The sequence below is a fragment of the Leptonychotes weddellii genome, chromosome 1, assembly GCF_054177405.1.
Source record: "Leptonychotes weddellii isolate Sample4059 chromosome 1, ASM5417740v2, whole genome shotgun sequence".
Classification (NCBI taxonomy): domain Eukaryota; kingdom Metazoa; phylum Chordata; class Mammalia; order Carnivora; family Phocidae; genus Leptonychotes; species Leptonychotes weddellii.
Window position 1 is genome coordinate 144,101,473 of NC_138369.1, and position 14,909 is coordinate 144,116,381.

At 37.4% G+C, this 14,909-nt stretch overlaps 1 protein-coding gene across 6 annotated transcripts in view; it reads left to right on the forward strand.

The window, feature by feature from the left end:
* Nucleotides 1–14,909, forward strand: part of CD47 (CD47 molecule) — a 45,514-nt gene that overhangs the window by 15,950 nt on the left and 14,655 nt on the right. For all 6 annotated transcript variants that reach the window (XR_014138380.1, XR_014138379.1, XR_014138381.1 and 3 more), the window contains exon 3: nt 4,852–4,941. Coding sequence is in view for 3 of the 6 variants with exons in the window: in XM_081797419.1 (XP_081653545.1) it covers nt 4,852–4,941 (90 nt within the window). In the remaining 3 variants the exon portion in view is untranslated. The remainder of the gene's footprint in view (nt 1–4,851; nt 4,942–14,909) is intronic.

Genomic DNA, 14,909 nt, shown 5'->3' on the forward strand with positions numbered 1-14,909 from the left:
TTGCAAGATCCTTGCAATAGTTCTCTAGTGCTGTGTAACAAATAACAAATGTATTGGCTTAAAAACAGTACCCATTTATTAGCTCACAGTTCTGTAGGCCACAGTTCTGGTCGTGGTGTAACTAGGTTTTCCCCAAGAAGTCTTACGAGGCTAAAATCAAGGTGTCGGCCAGGCTGTGTTCTCATATGGAGTTCAGGGTCCTGTTCCAAGCTTACATGATTGTGGTAGAATTCAGTTCCTTGTGGTTATGGGATGGAGGTCCCCGTTTCTTTGCTGGATGTCCACTAGGGGCTTCTCTCAGCTCCTGGAGGTTGCCTCATTCCTTGCCACATGGCCTCTTCCATATGTAAACTCAGCCGAGAAGATCCTTCCTCTTGTAGAATCCCTCTCACATATTGAATTCTTTTCCAGGAAGACCACAGACCCTTATTTTAAGGGCTCATTTGATTAGACCAGACCCCTCTCTCCCATAGGCAATTGCTCTTTTGTGAAGCCAACAGGTTGGGCACCTTAATCACATCATCAAAATCCCTTTTGACATATGACACAACATAATCATGGGAATGAAATCCATCATATTCACTCTCCCATCCCTTCTTCAAGGGGGAGGGAATTACAAAAGGCTGATTGCAGGGAGCAGGGATTTGGGGAGCCACCTTAGATTTCTGGGTGATGTAAGTAATCAGGGACTGTAGCCTCGCCAAGTCGGCACCTCAAAAAAGTCATCACAATCCTGAAACATCAAGTAAAAATTTGGCTTGAATTTTAGTGTTGGGAATTTTATTGTGATCTTCTTTTGTGGAAACTGGTGTTTGTGAAGGTTTACCATGTATATATTTGAAGGAAAGGCACACTTACACTGATTAAAGTGATATTTTCACTTTTTCCAGTTATCCCATTTTGTACACAGTGATAAAGGAAAGAAGTACTGGGTTTTTATAACACTTAGGCTGGGAAGAAGAATTTAAACACTCATTTGTAGACCATACCTCTTAATATCGTTTCTTTGCTTTTCCACTAATAGTTCATCTTCCTGAGAGCCACACTACCTGAACAGGAATTGGGGAAGAGCAATGGGCAGAGTTGTCAGCCATAGCTTGAATGGAATAGCATTGCCTTTGGATTATCTTTCTTATTCCTAAAGTGGAAAAATATCTGATATTGTTCTTAGTCTATTTTAAGCTTATTTTCTTAGTGCCATAGACATTCAAAATTTGAGAAGGACCTTAGAGAAGTATCTTGTCTCTTTTCTCCCATTGAGGAACAAAAGTTAAAGTCATCTGAAATAGTACCAAAACAAATCAGTAGCTTAATGGACATATAAGTAGTTCTATATAAAACATGGGCTTTTTTCCCCCCAGCATCTCATTTGGTTCTTGAATGTCCAATTTGGTGATCCTCAGACTCACCCTCTTAACAAATTAGAGAGAGGTAACACATTCATGTCAGTGAGAAGAGATAAATTATGGCCCAGGTGTGCAGCAGTGATTTTGAACTGAGAGAATGACGGAACACCCCCTCCATACATGTGTGCGTGCTCATACACACACGCATTTACTATGGAGAAAATACTAAAATCTTGGGGTGAGGCTGAGAGGGGAGTGTATGTGAAATTTGAATAAACCTTCTGATAAGTTTCAATTAAGAATCACTTAGACAATGGTATTTTTTGTTTTACAGTCGCACCTTCTGTATGTCACTGAAATGTCCCTTACACTTCTTTTTTCCACAGAGAGTCTTGGAATCCTCCAGTAATCATTTAGTCTCTCACCGTCTAATTCATTAATTACTTCTATTACACCCCAGGAAGTTATCATTCAGCCTTCTTACCTGAACACTTGACATGAGGAAACTCTCTTACTTCCCAAAGGATCTTGGTCTATTAGTAGGCAGTTCTAACTTAAGTCAGGCTAGAATTTGCAGTCCTGTAATTTCTCACAAGGAGAGCTATGGTGTTTCCCTCCCAAGCTTATTCTTCTCTAAGATTGAAATCCCCAGTTCTTCCAGCCATTGCTAATGGTTTCAGGATCCCCCTTTTAGTCACCTTCCTTTGGAACAATTCCCTGTTAGGTCTTTAAATGTGATGAGTGGAAATGTACTCAAGACTGTGTTTGTGGGTCACACCTTGTCTTCCTGCCATTACCCAATTGCTGCAGCAACTTTCTGATCGATCCTGCTCCTGTAATCCATTCTCCACATGACTGGCAAAGATTTTAAATGAATCATGGTCATTTTTCTCCCTTGTTTGAAGCTTTCCAATCACTTAGCATTGCTCTTACAATAAAATCCAAACTCTCATAACAAGCTAGTAAGACCCGACATGATCTTTTTCCAGCAAGACTCTTCCCATCTCCTCTTGTATCACTAAATTCTAGCCACCATTTAGTTGCTTGAACTTGCTGTTCCTTTGGTGTCTCTTCTTCCCTGTCTTCATGTGGCTCAGATCCAGTTCCTCACCCCAGAGACTTCTCCTTACTCCCCACAAAAGTCTGATCTTCAATTTCTCCCCCTCCTCGAGCTCATGGCCCCACCTGCCATGTTCACTGTCGGACCTTAAGTGTCTAGAATACCCTATCCATGGTGTGATTTCAATAAATATTGTGGTCAGACACACCTTGTTTTAATAGGTTTCTATCAGTATATCCTGAGATTGTTTTGTTGCATAGGGAGGGAGGTCAGTGAAAGAACATTTCATTGTCAGCTCATCTTAAACACATACTGATTATGTTGATCTGATACTGGCTGTATTTTGAATGTAGAGCCCCTGAGATTTGCTGTGGAACTGGGTGTGGAGTGTGAGAGAAACCAGGAGTCAAGGATGACTCTAAGGTTTTTGGTCTGAGTAATTGGAGAAGTCAGCACTACCAAAATGGGGAAACCTGAGAGGGGAGATTTGGTGAAGTAGGCAGAGGGGTATCAGAAGTCCATTTGGGACATGAAAACTTCAGATATTTAAGATCCTTGGTTCATTATATATCTTGGATACCAGCCCTTTATCCCTAGGGAAGGGGGTAGAGGGATGGGGTAACCGGGTGATGGGTATTAAGGAGGGCACATGTGGTGATGAGCACTGGGTGTTACACGCAATTAATGAATTGTTGAACACTACATCAGAAACTAATGATGTACTATATGCTGGCTAATTGAACATAATAAAAGAAATAAAAATGAAAAAAGATCCTTGCACTGTGCCTCAGTTTCCTCAGTATTAAGGAGGGGTTGATAATTCCTCATATAATAATTGTGAGGGTTTGAGGAGTTAATATAGACAACTCAAAACAAAATAATAGAGAAAATAGATAGGGAAAATAAATTGATTAGGAATAGTCATTAGGTCATAGAGCTTTTATCAAATCCTTTGGGCATTAGATGTGAAAACCTAAGCATAATTTACAAAATTTTTTCCTGGTAGGATTTTAGGCCAAATTAAAATAGGTTTTCTTTGGTGTAAGAAGATACTCAGTAATATAGTTGGAAATTAAGGTACTGATTCAGAGTATCTGAAAACTCTGTCTCTTGGTAGAGATCTGCAAAAAATGAAACACAGTCTTCCATTCACTCACCGAGCTATTTCATGACTATTAGAACCTTCAACAGCAAACCTATGGAGTCTCTACTATGTATAGGGTGAAATGCTAGATTCTGTAAAGGTAATATTTCTAAGAATTTATAATGTTGTTATATTCTGTATATTGCGAACATTTACCAGGCTTTAACATAAGGTTAATACAAGAAATGTATCATTATGGTATGAAAGCCCACAAGGTTCTTCACATGCCAATACGGAATGGCAGAGCCTGGGAGGATTTCAGTGAGTAGGGTTGATTTCAGAGGAACCACCAGTGCTTGCTTTGGGCAGTGTTTAGGAATGTTCTTCAAACAGCAAATCCCCCATGTACAGGCAAACTTTGAAATGTCTTTGGTGCTTTTATTTGGCTTTATTGTTAAAGAAGAAATTTCATAGATAAAATCAGTGTCTTAAGTGTTAAGATGAAATGAAACAATGTTCTAAAAGTTTTCAAATTATTTGAAGTCTTAATGTCACAGTTTCCTTCATGTAGATTGTGTGGCTCTGTTTTCACTGTCTAGGTAACATGTGACCCACTTAACAGAAACTTCCTTAATACCTAACGTTATAATCATTGTAGTGAAGGTTGACTATTTGGTACATAGCCAAGCTTTGTTTTAAGCCGTTTTCTTTTTTCTTTTTTTAAGATTTTATTTATTTATTTGAGAGAGAGAGGAGGGGGAAAGCACAAATGGCGGGGGAGGGGAGAGGGAGAAGCAGACTCCCCGCTGAGCAGGGAGGCTGATGCGGGACTCAATCCCAGGACCCTGAGATCACGACCTGAGCAGAAGGCAGACGCTTAACCGACTGAGCCACCCAGGCGCCCCCATTTTAAGCCCTTTTCAAGTAGTAGCTTTGTTAATAGTCGCAATAGTCCTTCGAGGCGTAGGTACTGTGTTGCGCTGGTTTGACAATTGAGATCACTAAAGAACAGAGAGGTGTTAAGACTTTGTCCAAACTCACAAAGCTTATAACGTAGAGTTAGGTTTCAAGCCAGGCTTCGTGGCTGCAGAGCCCTGTTCTCAGCTCCTGTGCCATATTGTCTCCTTCCATAAATCATGGGTTAGGGAAAATGTGGAAAAAAACACTTAAACTAGCTTCTTGTTTCATAAAATTTGCTGTATAAGTAAACTGTTTGTGTAATTTATAATTATTTTAAGGCCACAGTTTTAATAAGTTATTTTTATTTTCCATCTTCACAATAAAAATATATTGTTGACTATTCATACCAGGACTTAACATGATTATAGTAAATATTAATTGTGATTTTTGTTTTCTTCCAGTTTCATGGTTTTCTCCAAATGAAAATATCCTCATTGTTATTTTCCCAATTTTGGCTGTACTTCTGTCTTGGGGACAGTTTGGTATTGTGAGTAAGTATTTATTTCTATTTTTCATTTATGTTTTAATGATGAAAACGTTATTTCTGGGAGGTAATATTAGTGAAATATTTTGTCTGAGTTGTATTAAGAAGTGTGATAATGTGATAAATAATAATGTACAGTCTCAATATTCTTGAAGTGTATATTTTCCCCCACAGTTTGCTGCAGTTCACTTTTAATTCCTAAGGTTTTTTTAAAACTTCTTAAGAATGAATAGTGGGAATCCTAATAATAACAATACCTTAAACTCATATAGAGTATAGTGTTTTCAGAGCCTTTACACACATTATTTTGGCAAAGAGATGGTCACAGCCCTACATTAGTGTTAGGGTAGGATATTGTACTTTTGAGCATTAAGACTGCCCTGTCTTTATTTTCCTAGTTTGTACTTGTCTGTGTACATGTGTTCATCCTAGGAAAAGCCACATTTGAACCGTGTTTTGTCATCCTTACTATGATTCTACAGCCTCTAAGGAAGTAGCCATGGGTGAATTGTAGGTTTTGATCATGTTTTGCTGTAATAGTCATGTGACCAAACTTCTCAGGGTAAATCTTGATGCTATTTCAGATTTAGCATCAACAATGTGGAATTGTCACTGCTAGGTAAAAAGGTAATATATATTCTGGTTGATACTTAACACTCAACCATATTTCCCTACCAGTTTGGTAAAAGAAATTTACTAAATTGGTGAGGTTCTGAGGTGACAGTCTAAAACATTTAAACTTCTAACGTGTAAGATTTATTCCTCATCTCCCTATCGTGCAATGAAATGGTCAGTCATTGAAGGCCAGTTAGCATTTATACAAGGCAAAGTGTGAATAATGCTGATCTCATTTATTTCATTCTGCAACCTTTAAAAAAGTGAAAGCTAGTAAAATGTTGTAGTGGATTGGCCTATTGTATATTTCATGAATTTTACTCTTACCCAGAAATCTGAAGTGATGAAAATGGAAGAGAGATGACTGATTATATATTCTGTGGGCTCTTCTAAATGTACAGCACTCTGGAAAATGCTTTGTGATTTCAAAGCTGTTCTCAACTTTTGTCTAAAAGCAAAGGGAAGAAAGGGCTAACAGTGACAACTGTCAAGATATTTCACAACTTTTATTTTCAAAAAAGTGTCTAGACTTCTTGTGGAAATTTTCTTAGAATTTTGGTAAGCCTTTTATTCGTGAATTTTTATATCACGAAAAAGACTGATAGAGCATCAAGACCTATTCAGTCTATCCTGATGTTAGGGAAAGCCTTTATCTTTATTGGCAGACCCAGGCCTTAAGCCCATGTCCTATGATTGAGGTAGAGAATAGCCTTTTTTTAAGATAATGAAATTATTTCACAGTAGTGTGATTTGTTGCCTTTGGATTGGTTGAAGTTTGTTGATCGTGGCATTATCGTTAGTGACATTATTTTTATTGACTGAACGAGGAGTCAGTCTGTTCTCTATCAGCCATATTTTCACAAAATAAGCTTTACAAGCTTTCTGACTTAAAAAATAGTAAATTATAGAGCAAAAACAAATCTGAAGCCCCCCAACAGAAATAAATTGTTGGTGTATTCTAGTGAGTTTCCTCCTTCCCTTTCAGTTTTTTTCTGTGCATTTTTGTTACGTTTCTTAAAAACAAAAACCATAAATAGACTCATGTAACTTACATACTTATATCCTGATTTCCCCCTTTGTTTTCGATATCTTTTTATAGCTGTCTGTGCTCTACTTTTATGGATGTACTCTAATTTACTTAACTCTCATCTTGATGGATATTAAGGATGTTTCCATTTTTTTTTGATACTATGGAAATAATTGTGCTAAAGATATGTAAAACTGGAAATGGCAGAGCTATTTTAAGGCTCTTGATACATACTGCCAAAGTGTTTTCTTGAAACTTTGTATCAGTTACTGCAGATGAGAATATCTGTTTTTTACCTCATAATCCTGACATAATTCTAAAATCTTTGCTAATAATTTGATGGGTGAAAAAAAATCTTGTTTTAATTTTCAGTTTGTGTTAGGTTGAATGCTCTTTTTTATATTTATTCCACTGATCATATTTTAAAGAACATGCTTATGAAACTAAAAAAATATTTTGGTGGCAGTTTTTTTATTTAGGCTCTCCTTAGAACAAGTAAATTGTTGGGGGGAATGTGGAGGAGGGCCTCTATGCTTGATTCACTCAGTCTGGACTGCAATTGAAAGGTGTTTATGATAAGAGTACCTACATATTTGTGGAACCCTTGCTCTGTATGATAGATGCTAGAAAGCACTGACCTGTGCAGTCACATTTCCAGCCCACAGGAACTCAGTGGGGGTAGGTGTCATCGTTCTCATTCCTGTTTTGTAGATAAAAAGGTGAGGCTCAGGTGGGTTAGGCAGTTTACCCACAGTTCCCCAGTTCTTCTCTGGCGGTACTGGGATTTGAACTCAACAGTGCTATTTACCACTACAGTGTACTACCTGCCTCTCCTGAACTTACTTTGAGAACTTTTTATTTCAGGGAGAGTTAACCTGTATCTGGGTACACATACTCAGTAGATGAAACTTACTGGCAGAGCAGACTGTAGACCTACTTTAATTTATTCAACGAGTATGTATTGACAGGGTGCCTACTGATTGTTAGGCATGGGCGTAGAGGCCTGAGATGTGGAAATGAAATGCATATTGCTCCTGGCTTTGTAGCATGCACATTTCAGTTGAGGAAGCATGTAAGTATGCATGTTCTGTGCCTTCTGTCCCATTTTTGGGCTAGTCATGGATCTGAGTCTACCTTTTTTGGGGTACCCTTTCTAAGAGGCCTCCTGTTTATGGCCTGGGGAGTCGACCAAACAGGAGAGCCCCTCTGTTTTCCACTTGCCGTTCAGCTATGTGTTTTTTAGAGTGTGGTTTCATATAGTCCCTGAGTTATTAATAGTAACTCAGACCCATGACTTTCACTTTCTGGATTTCTAGTTGTCCTTAACTGTTTCAGGTTACCGTTTATGGTCTGTATTTGATCACAGGAGGTTTTCCGCAGTGGCTTTTCTAGTTCTGTATGTCAGTCTTTTGGTGGTCCAAGATTCAACTTGGACTTTCCATAGGCTAAACATGTAGTAAAGAACAGGTTGTGCCTTCATTTTTAGGGGAAAGAGTTACTTTCTACCAGAAATGTATCTTGAACTCTATCTCAGGATGTCACTGATCCTACTGAGGAAGAAGCCTGAGAAGACTTTTAAACTCCTGAAGCCAAGCCAGGACTTGGTGAGCCCTAGACCATGTTTTGAAGACAAAGGTTTCTTACAGGGAAATGTTCCTAAACATCTTTGCCTTTATCTTTAACTTACAAACTTTTAAGCAGAATCTTAATGCTTAGCAAACAGCTCAGAGATAACTAGAATCAAACACTGAGTCTTAACCAAAGTCACAAATCTCTAGTAGTAGTACATTTCGGGCACTTTCTTTTTGTTCTGAAAACTATACCAACTCACAGTTTCCCATGCCAATGACGCTTAAGTTACTGGCTGATTTTCAGGGTTCTTCCTTAGTCTTTGGTAGTATACCAGGTAATGTCTGTCATTAAGATGTTTGATAAATGATTTCAAGTGTTGCCCACCAAGATCTCTAGTTCCTATAGGGTTAAGGTTCAGTTCCATACCAACATTTTGAAATTCTTTGAGTCAGGCATATCTATTTTACTTTTTATTTTACTTTTCCTTCCTTTGAACTTGTCTTTACACAAAACTGTGAGACCATAAACATGACCAAGTAAGCTGAAACTCTGCAAAGCAATCTAAAATAAATGCAAAAAAATTACTGTTGCTCCATGACCTTTAAAATTTTTGTCAAAACATTAAAAACCCTCTTACTGTCAGTAATAACACTGTTAGGAAATGGGAAAAAAAAGTAAAACTATTTAGTACATGGTAAATTGAAACTTTAGAAACAGTGAGAATTAAAGTGTTCCATCAAGAGTAGTTTGAATGGTGCTTGCCTTCTTGTTACATAACTTTGAATACAGAACAAGCATCTTTTTTTATGCCTCAGTGAATTGTCATACTCCTTTTAAGGTTTGGATCAGCTTCCAACATTTTATCCTTTGCATTTATAGTGTTATACAATATCTCCAAGAATTTCTTTTATGTGAAGTTTTTTGCCAGAGTCACCACTTCTGGGACATCTGCATTCCTTTTGTCACAACCTACTCACTGTCCTGATTTATGCCAATAAGTTCACTTTTACTGAGTTTCTCTGACTTATATATCTAGAGCCTCTTGAATGGCAGTAGTGTTGACATTCCCACAGTTATTTTGTGATGTCATTTACATTTTATTTGATATCACTTCCAACATTATTACTTTATATTTCTTTATTCTTTCATTTTTGCTGCCCTGTTTCCTCCTTTGATAATCCATCGTAAAATATCACATTGATTTATTACTGGGAGACAAGGAAGTTACACAACACACATGCTCTGCTGTCTGTGCATGAACTGAGTAACAGATGTTCAGTGAGTAGTCACCAACAGTCTTTGAAAGAAGTGACATGATTGGTCACTGATCATGATACACGCCTGGATATTAACAGGGTGATTTGTGGACTGAAGAGATAGCAGTGAAGTTTGCACTTCATGCAAGTATTTAGTTAATATATTGTGGTATTGTGGTAGCTGAAATTTGTACTGCAATTTGGGGGCATTTGTGTTATTTAACTAAACCATGGTAACTGAAATTCATGAATATTGGAAGTGGACCAAGCAAGGACTGCTGTCATTTATTTCAAATTCATGCATTCTAGGCATCCTTCATGTCCTTTTCTAACTTTTCTAATCCTTGCTCAAGGTTATTCCACAAAGATTTTGGTTACGGCTCAGAGGCATTTGGTTTTATGTTCATGTGGAAATCATTGTTAGGAAATTCAAGGAAAAAAGTCCTCACAACAGCTTTGAAATCCTACTAAGTCCTTGAATCCAATTTTTAGGACTAGCTTATAAATACTGAAAGTAATTAGACCATGAACGCACATAAAAAGAATGTAATGGGACAGGGAATTTCTTTGTAGATTAGAAAAATCATTCTGAAGAAGTGAGGACATATACTAACTTGCACTAGGAAAGTTCTACCCAGGAAGGTAAAATACCATCACAGTAAATAATATTACAAAGAATCATTCTGTGACCTGGTTGATGGATTCTATTAATAGGACTTTGTTATTAAGTTTACTCTGAATTCTGTTCAGTAATCTTGAACTTCCAGTGCTTTCCCTTGGTCCTTGCCACATAATTATCACAGTTCTGTTATTAAATGTTTTTATGCCCTGGTGTTACTGTAGGAGGAACTGAACAAAACTAGAGCTTGGCAGTGTACTCTTGTAGAAATGCAGTTGTTATTCCTTCGACCCTTTCCAAATGCAAACGTCCCAATTTCCTGCATACATTCTGAAGTTACAGCACCATCCACAAGACCAGGGAACATTTGGAACCAAGAAAAGGAAGTTAGCATGTTGGACATCATCATCTTTAATCTTCTGCATTCAAAGTACTTACTGCACAGTGTCTGGGCTTTTTTATTTCTGGGTCCTATAGACCAGGCATGTGTCAGTATTCATGTTTACAAAATTGTTTCATCAAAGCCAGTTGTATAGTGTATGGAGTTTATTATAAGATTCTTTTACAGGGCGCCTGGGTGGCTCAGTTGGTTAAGCGACTGCCTTCGCCTCAGGTCATGATCCTGGAGTCTCAGGATAGAGTCCTGCATCGGGCTCCCTGCTCGGCAGGGAGTCTGCTTCTCCCTCTGACCCTCCTCCCTCTCATGCTCTCTGTCTCTCATTCTCTCTCTCTCAAATAAATAAAAATAAAATCTTTAAAAAAAAAAAAAGATTCTTTTACTTGCCTCTTGGCAAGTAATCAGTTTATGATTGGCATTAATGTTCCTTTTTCTCCAGCACCAGATTTGCAAAGCCTTCAGTGTTTTTTTTTTAGTGAGTATGTTAAATATTCGTAAAATAGTAATTTAAATTTAATTTAAAATTTAATTTAAATTAAAAATTTTGAAATTGTAATTTCACTTTAAAAGTGATCAGATGTGCTTTATCCTGATTCAAAGACAATATTGATTTGCAACTTAACAGATACCAAAGAGATCCTACAATTACTCTCCTACAGTTGTCAGAAAATCGCACTATAATAATGAAATCAAACACATTTCCCTTTATGATTTATTCTTAATCTAGTATGCATTACCCTTCACTGGTTAGCCTTCTTATCTGACCACCAACTCACTAATCAGTCAGTAAGGGACCATCTAAATGTCATGTCTTTAAGCAGATATTGAATTATAGATTTTTGGGTTTTGTTGGTTGGATAGACCGAGGTCTGTGGACCTATATGGGCATATTGAATCCCATCTTTGGAGTATCATGAAAACTAAGGTGGTAGATTTTTTTTTTTTTTTTAAGATTTTATTTATTTATTTGAGAGAGAGAATGAGAGAGAGAGTGAGCATGAGAGGGGAGGGTCAGAGGGAGAAGCAGACTCCCCACCGAGCAGGGAGCCCGATGCGGGACTCGATCCCGGGACTCCAGGATCATGACCTGAGCCGAAGGCGGACGCTTAACGACTGAGCCACCCAGGTGCCCTAAGGTGGTAGATTTTATTTGATCTCCAGGTTGATCTGGTAATTTCACTAGAAATTTATCAACTACAACCTGCATTTTGCCTTGTATGTCCTTTATATCAGTTACAAGGAGACAAGAAAACTTAAATGGAGTATCTGTTTATAACATTAGCTGTTTCTTCAGGTGGCTAGAGGGACATGTCATGTTTTATTCACATGAATTTGAAGATTAAATACATGAAGGGGCTCTTTTAGGCTAAATTAGACCCATACTTTTTATTTATTGAATTGGGAAAGAAGGTCAGGGAGTAACATTCCATCCTCACTCCTGCTCCTTCCCAACACACACACACACACACACACACACACACACACACATATGAATATAAGGGCCTTGAGGTAGGAGTATTTGGATTTGGCTATTTTGTTCAATGCCAGCATTTAGAGTAGTGATTATCACATAGTGGGTGCGTAATCAATTATTGTTGCATAAACTTCTACCTGTACCTTGATTTGTATGATTTGGGCTAATAAAAGGGCCTGCTACATTGTAGGTACATAGTGAATATTTCTAAAATAAATGAATTAATCAACCTAGCTCATTTCTGAGAAGTAACTTGCTATATTTAATTATTTTATAGAAGGTGTAAAAGGGGAAAATTTTAGAATTCCTAATTTATTGTCAAAAATGTGATAGTTTCCCCATATATATGGTATTCCTTTGTGGCAGCATTAGGGTTATAGGTTTGTGTTAAAAATATGCCCACTGACAACAACAAATGCTGATGAGGTGGTAGAGCCGCAGGAACTCTCATTCACTGCTGGTGGGAATGCAAATGGTACAGCCACTTCGGAAGACAGTTTGGCAGTTTCTTACAAAACTAAATATATTCTTTCCATATGCCCTGGCATTGTGCTCCTTGGTATTTATCCAAATGGAGTTGAAAACTTATGTCCATATAGAAACCTGCACACAGGTATTTATAGCAGCTTTACTGTTCTACAGTAGGTGAATGGATAAATTGTCGTACATCCATGCAATGGACTATTATTCAGCAATTAAAAGAAATGAACTGTCAAGCTATGAAAAGGCATGGAGGAGACTTAAATACATATTAAACAAAGTCAATCTGAGAAGGCTACATACTGTATGATTCCAACTCTGTGACATTCTGGAAAAGGCAAACCTGTGGGGACAATAAAAATATCAGTGATTGTCAGGGGTAGGCGTGGAGGAGAGATGAACAGGCAGAGCACAGAGGATTTTTAGGGCAATGAAAATACTCCGTATGGTATCATAATGATGGATGGGCGTCATACATTTATCCAAACCAAGAGCATACAACACGAAGGGTGAGCCCTAAGGTAAACTAGGGATTTTGGATGATTATGATGTGTCAGTGTAGGCTCATCCTTGGTAGAAAATGTACTGTTCTGGTGAGTGATGGTAATAATGGGGAAAGTTATGTATGTGTGAGGATAGGGGATATAACGGAATTCTCTGTACCTCTCTCTCAGTTTTGTCATAAAACTAAAACTACACTAAAAAAATAAAGTCTTAAAAAAGTATAAATAGTGTTGTTGCTCATATTTTATTTGTGTATTGATTTCAGTACTTTTGGCTGAGGATTTTTTTTTTTTATTGCTGAGGAGAATCCTTTAAAGCATGCTGATTTTTATTTATTTATTTTTATTATTTATTTATTTAAAAATTCTTTTTAGAGTGAGTGCGCACAAGCAGGGAGTGGGGCCAGAAGGAGAGGGAGAGAATCTTAAGCAGACTTCACACTGAGCATGGAGCCCAATGCCAGGCTTGATCTCACGACGCTGAGATCATGACCTGAGGCGAATCAAGAGTTGATGCTTAACCAACTGAAGCATCCAGGCACCCCAAAGCATACTGATTTTTAAAATTACGTAGATTGTCTTGCCAAACAGCAAGGGAGTTTGATAAGAGCCTGCAGTTAAGGTGTTATATTATCTTTATCTTAATGCTAAGTGTTTAGGCAATCACTTGAATTTATTTTCTGTTACATTTAAAGTTTTGATAGGTTTGATAAATAAGGGTAAGTCTACTTAATAAAGGACTAGAAAAAAATCACCAATAACAGATCCTTGAGATTATTGAGTTATCTGGCATCTGTATCAGATTCCTGACCCTTTAGCTATACTGAAAAAATTGGCAGCTGAGTTAGCAACAAGATATTTTCTCCACACTTAGTGTGGGACCTACATCATAAGCAAGAAAATGAGTCAGAAGAAACTCTTTTTAAAGGTTCACTAAAGAAAACGTGGAGATACTCTTTCGTTGCCTATGGTTGCATAAGTTAGACCCCACTAATATATTTGGTAGAAATGGCTGCTTAATTTAAGGAAGAGGAAGGTAGCCCTGAGAAGAAGTAGTAGTTGAACCAATTAACAGGAACAACAGTTACCTCCAACATCCTTACATGCCAAGGTTTGAAAAGGCCATTCTGTGGTAAAACACTCTCAATAGTAGCATTTGCTGATGGTTTATTTTTGTGACTATTGTTGGCATTATTTTTCTCCTAGAGCTCTTCTAAGTCTGAAAAGGTGGAATTTTGTATGAAGTTCACACTCTGATTTTTGTTAAGAATGATATGTCTGCCTTTTTGCGTGAACTTCTACTGTACTTTAAGGTGAATTCTTGCTGCTTGATCTTAGTAGCTCTTCTGTGTGTTGAATTAAACCTGGAAGAGTCTCATAAATGTTTGATTGATTGTGAAGTACATTTGAAACACAGTTTCTATTTTATAACCCCTTTGCAGAACTTTCAAATTCTATTTAGATAACAGGTATGCATAGGTCTAAATGGAAAACCTGACATATGTCTAGACAAAGTTTTTTTGTTTTTTTTTTTAACCGTATTTGTGCCCTTTGTGACTTTTACTTGGAATTTCATCCTAGACAGTGTTTGAGCTTAGAGAATAGGAAAGATGTGAAAATCTGTGCCTTATAATAAGTCAGGAACATGACTGAGTCATAGTCATATAAGTTTCAAGGCTGGATGGATCAAATGAAAGCTTGGGGAACTTGCCAGATTGATTCTCACTCTTTTCTGATGAATGTGGATTCGGTTATTCAGCTTCAGGACGGATTATTGCTTAGCCCTCCATCTCCCCCCTAAAGAGATAAAGTTGAGGTTACAATCTAAAGGATGATAGCAACCTAAAATAGGTAGAGTTGTAAAAAAATCTTCAGGTGCCTGCATCGTACCTTAAGATCTTAACTATAGGTTATAATGGGACCCTAGGTTTTAATACCTTATATGTAGATTTTGTTATGGTCATTTAGGGGTTTATTTATTCTTTTTAGTATATTTGACCTGTTTGTCATTTTAATGGAGGCAAGTTAATTG